This window comes from Alnus glutinosa, chromosome 9, assembly GCF_958979055.1.
Source record: "Alnus glutinosa chromosome 9, dhAlnGlut1.1, whole genome shotgun sequence".
NCBI classification, from domain to species: Eukaryota; Viridiplantae; Streptophyta; class Magnoliopsida; order Fagales; family Betulaceae; genus Alnus; species Alnus glutinosa.
This window is the reverse complement of record NC_084894.1, coordinates 21,255,258-21,261,874: the sequence shown is the minus strand read 5'-3', so window position 1 is coordinate 21,261,874 and position 6,617 is coordinate 21,255,258. Positions and strand designations below refer to the sequence as shown.

Below are 6,617 nucleotides of genomic sequence, written 5' to 3'. Positions count from 1 at the left end.
AAAACATAGAGAAGAAAAGAGCCTGTTGTTCTTTTGGAAATCGTGGCCTTTGTGTGAACAAACTCTTGCTCTTAGTGTGCCGGCGGGGATTTCTCTTACAATTTCAAATAAAATTGGTAATATTCATTTAATGCTCGGGGGTTAAAATTGATGCATTTAACGGTGTATATGATTTCACATTAATTGATTTCATACACATTATTAAATATACAAACTTTAAATCATAACCATGAAATGAAAAAGAATCCTTGCCCGAGTTAAACACCTTTGATCAAATGAAGACATTGCAATAAAATAATTCATTTTTTTTTTGTTAGATTATTTTAATGTAGTAATCAAAATAAATGTTACAACAATTGGGGGAGATATAGAAAGAAGACACTGAATACAAATTATTTATCCAAATTTGAACGATTTCAAGCAGGTGATTGTGAGAGATCCTACTTATGGGACCCAAGCCACCTGACCGGATAACTAGTTGGACAATTCAATTTTTATTTAGTCAAATGAGTCATGTTTAAATTCTCTTAAATTTTGACAAATTATTTGAGAGGATTCTGATGGTAAGTTGAAGCACTAGAACTTAATTAATCACATAGCTTCTTTGCAAAGACCTTCCTTTTGTGCTTGATCCCAAAAGGAGTGACCTCCCTATCACACAAATCAAAGCCATGCCATGCATGCCTAGGCAAGTATCGATGAAAATAGAAATAATCCGAGCTGAGATGAGTCCCCTCTAGCACCTTAACCTGTGCAAAACCCGGTCGCCAATCATCGGCTCCGGCCAGTTTCAGGTATAGGTAGCAAATGGGTGACTGCACGCATTGACCCATTACTTGGAATTCGTCCACAATGCAAGCTTGAAATGGTTTTCTGGGCACGTCGTCGAGGACCTCAGGCTCTAATGGATCCACCCTCCGCACGTGCTTCGAATTCAGACGCCGGACCAATATGTCATTAGAATTTGTGTCACCAAATCTCAGCCGGACATCGTTTGAGGTTCCGGCGTCCTTAGTGCAAGTTGTCTGTATGGTAACCGTGTAGGTACAGTTATTCTGCAATTTCAAAAACCAATTAATTAATCATATTTCTTATTATAATATAAATTAAATGATTAAAAAAAAATGACCATATGTCAAATTCATAAGTTTTAGATTAGATGAATTATATACATATATATATATGGCGGAGCTACTAAGGCCCATGGTTTTCCCCCCGAAAAAAAAAAAAAAAAAAAAAAAATCATAAGAAAATAAATTAATATTTTATATTGTATTTAGACGCAAAAATTCCCAAAAACCAAAAAATAATAATAATAACTAAAAATAACTCTAGACCTTTTTATATTGTATATAGACGCACAAATTCTTTAAGGGCCAGATTAATAAGTACTTACCTGGCCTGATCTTTTTTTCCTGATTCCGAAAGGAGGAATTTTATATTTTAATTATTTTTTAATAAGATTATGCCGACCAATACAATCGTAAAATGAAAATTATATTGATTAACTATCTTCGCATACTTAAAAATTATACAATTACAATTATTTACAACAACAAAAAAATTATTTATAAATCGCGCACGCACACATAAATTTTTGATAAACCCAAAATAGTAGTACAATTTGTAAAATAAATATTAGTTGATGGAGTAATTATCTTATTCATAACATATAAACAATGTATTATCATTGAAGAGGCAACATGGAAGCACAAATTCTAATATTTATAAAAATAAACGCCTTTATTTATTTTTATTATTATTATTTTAATGAGAGTGCTAAAAAGCCCAATAGCAACTTTTTGTGTTTTATATGGACAGAAGAAAGAAAACATCTTGAGAAAGCGCTATTTTCAGCTATGGCTTCATTTAAATTTTGTCAAAATTCTCAAAATACTCTTTCTTTCATTTTTTAGGAAAAGAAAAAAAGAAAAAAAAATTGTTAAGATTTAGGTGTACGCAAGTCAGAATTTAACGGAATTTGCAAAACTACTCATGCCTAAATCTTTGAAAATTTTTATTAGTTTTTTTTAAAAATAAAATAAATAAACACAGGGTATTTTGAAAATTTTGATTGGATTTAATTAAAAAATTTAACGGATGACTGAGATTAAAACTTTCAGAAAAATTGATACCTAAATTGAGATGTTTTAAAGTTTAGTATCTTCTTCAAAAGGGTTGAAAGTTCAAGAGTTATAAATGAAGTTTTCTCTTACATTTTTTATAAATCAATGCAAGATAATATATACTACCTAAATAATTGTGAAGATAATATTATACGGAAAAAAAAAAGGTCCTAACGCCATGATATTTAATAAATTGCTATACAAATGCTATACGACTCGGTGATGTGGCCGTTAAAATCGATCAACACTTCTAAAAAAAAAAATAAAAAAAATTATAAAGACTAATTTTCTCTAATTGCCACGTCATGATCTCAATTACATGACAGTCGTAAATACTAAATAGCATTACTCGGAAAATAATGGTAGCATGCGATAAAGAATGACTGGACAGCCTCACAATGCCCCCAACGAGTAAAGAAAAACTTGCTTTTCTGATTCCTACACAATGCATATATGCATGTCCATTACCTTCTTTTCCGGTGGCAGACTTTCCCCTCCGACGAGTAAAGAAAGAAATAACACACAACAAGCCAAGAGCGATCCTCTGCAATTCCTCATCTCTATCTTTCTCTTTTGCCTAAGCACAGAATTAAGTAAACCCCCAGTGATATATATATCTTTAATTTGCAGCTTCAATATTCTTTACTTGCCACACACAAAAAGTGTAATTATATTCCTAAGCTTTATATGTGAGACCCTATTTCATATATGTCGAAAGAGGTTCCTTAACTTAATTTTACTCATGCTCTTTTGCTTTATAATCAGGGCTAATTTTCTCTTAACTTGGGTAAAGCATCTTTTTGTTAATCTTAATCCTTCTTTATCGATCTTGATCGATGATAAAAGCTAGATTCTATCACTTTTTAGTCGAATGTGGCATACTAAGGCGTTTTGAATGGGCAAGAAATGACCCATGGCAATCGGTGCAGAGGGGTACTTGATAATCTTTCGTGCTGGTAGGGAAAAGTGAAAACTATATAGTTAATACATGAAACAACTAAAAATATTTCATCAAATATCGATGAGTTCCATTTAATAATATAAATCAGTACTATAGCCTGGTATATTGTTAGAACAGAAATAATAAAACAGAAAAGTAAATGCTCTTTATATGCGTTATAGAATCGTTTTTCTTAAGAAGTTATTTGTTCCTATCAATTATGAACAATTGATATGTGCCGGTTAACATCGAACACTTCTTCAGAGTACAGTGGAGCACAAAAATCCTTCGTAATTTGGTTGCGTTTTTACAAAATGAAACTAAAGAAAAGAACACCCTCAAAATTTCTATTTTAGCAAGAGAATCGAATTTTAAAACTTCAAAATGTTTTGAGAGAGACCGAAAAAGAAGAGAGGATTTTCTGACTATAGTGTCAAATTAGCAATTTTAATGTTTGTTCATTAACATACATGTAATTTCATAATTAATAATAGCTAAGCGCCAAGTTTGCCATCAAGGCACAATTAGCATCCTAAAGTTCAATGTCACGCACACAAGTGCATACACTCGAGCATTGCTTAAAATTAAGAAAACATAACTATTGTTACCGTACACAACAATAATGAATAATATAGTATCGAAAGAAGGAAAGTAAAAGAGAAGTAAGACACAAATTTAACATGGTTCGACAATTTACCTACGTCCACAGGAGTGCGACTATATTCAATAATATGTTTTAGGGTTACATCATTACATATTTATTACAAAACCCTAATGTACAAACAAATATAAAAAATTCAAAAATACCCTTGTTCTGTACCACGGGGAACGACCCCGCACCCCCACAAACTAATTGTCCCCAAGCAACATAAATTTAATTACGCCCAACAAGGTTGTTGGCTCCGCTCCGCCAACTAGCCTACTTTATTGGTATTCTCGTATTACTCTCTATGTTCAAGAGAATATGAGCCATTTAGTGTATTCCAACAATAACGCTATGGAAATATAAAATAAAAAACGGAATTAAGAAAATAAGAACAATGATTTTATGTGATTCAGTCTATGATCTACGTCCATGTGATAAAGCTCAAATGACTAAATGTTGCTCTTATTTCTTGATGAGTTTACAATACAAAATGCTCTATTTATAGAGCTTACAGATGAAATATAATCCTAATCAAATCGATCCCTTAATTTATGGTAATTCAATATCATCAAATCCATAAATTCAAGGTAATCTAATTTTTATAAAAGGTAATACAATTCTCATCAAATTCTTAACTTCAAGGTAATTTAAATATATTCCAACATTCTCCTTGAACTCAAGATGTAATGATTTTGAAAGCTTGAGTTTACAATAGATTCTTCTTCTTCTTCTTCTTCTTCCTCTCTCTTTTTTTTTGAGAAAAAAACGATCGAAAACAGTCGATGGCGTTGGTTGAAGATACGACTTTAATTTCAATAGGCCAACTATTAGGCCAAAATCAAAGTCAACTATGGGCTACTCGATCTCTTGAGCTGCATGCGTGCCATACCCATTCCATAAAATAAATAAATAAACTCTTTACAACCCGAAGGATTTTAACCAAGCACGAAGGAAGGTCTAACAGACTGTAATCCAACTATTTGAAGTTGCTGGTGCAAATCTGGGTTGATAGAGCGATGGGTTGCTGCAGAGCTGAGATAGACAGTGCGGTGCAGAGCATATGGGCCCGGATCGGTGGATTTTTTTGGCTGGAGAACAAGCCCTTTGAAGGCTTTGATGCAGGAGGCTGAGGAGACGACGCCGACAGAGATGGTGTTGAGCTGGGCGTTGTTTTGCTGCGGAATATGGAGAGAGGTCTGAAACTTGGAGAGAGCACAAGCGAGAGAATGGCATGCACTACTTCCATTTGTTGAATCCGATGGAGAAAACTCAGGAGATCTGCAATTTTTATTTTTATGATGGCACAAGAGAGCCATTTAAAGAGAAATTTCAACGTACAGTTTTTTTTCTTTTCTTTGTTCTTTTCTTATCTTTTCATCCGGTCACATACAAGTATATGGACTATAAGAACAAGAATTGACAGAACCAATATCAAACACCGACGTTAGCTTATTGCTATGATACCATTAAAAAAAATTAACCCTAGCTATAAAAATATAAAATAAAGGGTGGAATAAAAAAGGTAAGAACAAAATTTTTATGTTCACTTTTAAGTGTTTACTCTCAAGTGAAAGTGTACGCTTTTTAATGCAACAATGAAAATAATTACTAAATTTTAGATCTAATGATGATTTTTATCGCCACTTAAGATAGCGTGCACTTTTAAAAGGAAACACAAAGCAAAATACTTTGAAAATGCATAATCTAAAATCTAATTGTGTTTACTTGAAAGCAACCAATTCCATGTACTGACGGGCAATAATTGAATAGGTTCTCCATTAATTAATTATAGATTAAACTAACACAACAAGGCTGCATACTCGCAACCAACCGAAACAACTCAAGCCATAACAACTAATTAGCTACATCTAGATCACGTTATCAGAGAATCCCACGCTAGCTCCATTCTGCTGATAACAAAAATTGACCACCAGTGATCTCATGCGGCCTTTCATGAAAGAACTCCACCTGCAAGAAAAGGAAAACAACATCAGAAGGCTGCCGGTCCGAAGACAAAGACAGTCCAACAGCCGAGTCAGGAAAGCTCTCTAAAAAAATATTGCATAGATAAAACAAGACTTATCTCAACATGCCGGCCTGTTTGTGGGGGCGGCCGGGATAATTTTTTGACTTATTTAATTTCCTTAGGAGGATAATTAGGGTATCACCATAATCAAACCATCTGTTTCGGGACTTAATCTAAAGAGTAATGTTTTTTGCACAATTTTTATATAAATTTTGTATAATTTTAACAACTTTTTTTAAGATGATCAATTATTAGGTATTTATGGTTCATATGTATGAAAACAAATTCAATAGTTAATCATAAAAAAATAAAAAATAAAATAAAAAAGTTAGAATTATACAAAATCTGTACAACAATCATTTCTCTATTCCAAAACAAAATGTTTGAGAAAACATTTTCAATACTCTTAAGCTCGTCGTTCTCTAAAATTAATTCTCCCGGCCATTTAATTATTTCAATTCCTTTCATAAGTATACAGTAAACAACGTACAGCACTAAATATAACAATAAATAAAGTTCAGGAAGGTCTTTCTTTTACTGTTGGACGCCACCATTAAACGGTCTTCCCCCAATCCTAATTAGAAAATAATAAATTTTCATTTATCAAACTAATTGTGTATATATATATATATATATATATATATAGATATTATGTTCGAAACTTAATCACTAGATAAGGACGTATAACTGGTGCAAACTACAAGCTAAGTTCGGTAGTTGTGAGTTGTGAAGCTTATATTAAGATTGTTAATTAGAAGCGTCGAAATGAAACCATATCTGCGCGCAACTTTATCCAAATCTGTTCATTTTTTTTGTTTTTTTTCCCTGTCCTTCATCAATAAGCTAGCTTTTGCAGTTAGTTCGATCGTATCTTGAGGT

At 32.5% G+C, this 6,617-nt stretch overlaps 1 protein-coding gene across 1 annotated transcript; it reads right to left on the bottom strand.

Annotated features, from left to right (window-relative positions):
- Positions 1 to 290: 290 nt before the first annotated feature.
- Positions 291 to 2,697, bottom strand: LOC133878373 (embryo-specific protein ATS3A-like). The gene is made up of 2 exons (XM_062316923.1): positions 2,595 to 2,697; positions 291 to 1,055 (listed from the first exon to the last, which is right to left on the bottom strand). Exons 1-2 carry the CDS (start codon positions 2,682 to 2,684, stop codon positions 588 to 590), a joined length of 558 nt encoding a protein of 185 aa, XP_062172907.1. The 5' UTR covers positions 2,685 to 2,697; the 3' UTR covers positions 291 to 587.
- Positions 2,698 to 6,617: the final 3,920 nt, after the last annotated feature.

Excerpts from the sequence above, each read along its gene's own strand:
- LOC133878373 (XM_062316923.1), bottom strand. The coding sequence starts at position 2,684 with ATGAGGAATTGCAGAGGATCGCTCTTGGCTTGTTGTGTGTTATTTCTT. Across the intron at positions 1,056-2,594 it reads GTCTGCCACCGGAAAAGAAG|AATAACTGTACCTACACGGT; the intron begins GTAATGGACATG and ends TTGAAATTGCAG.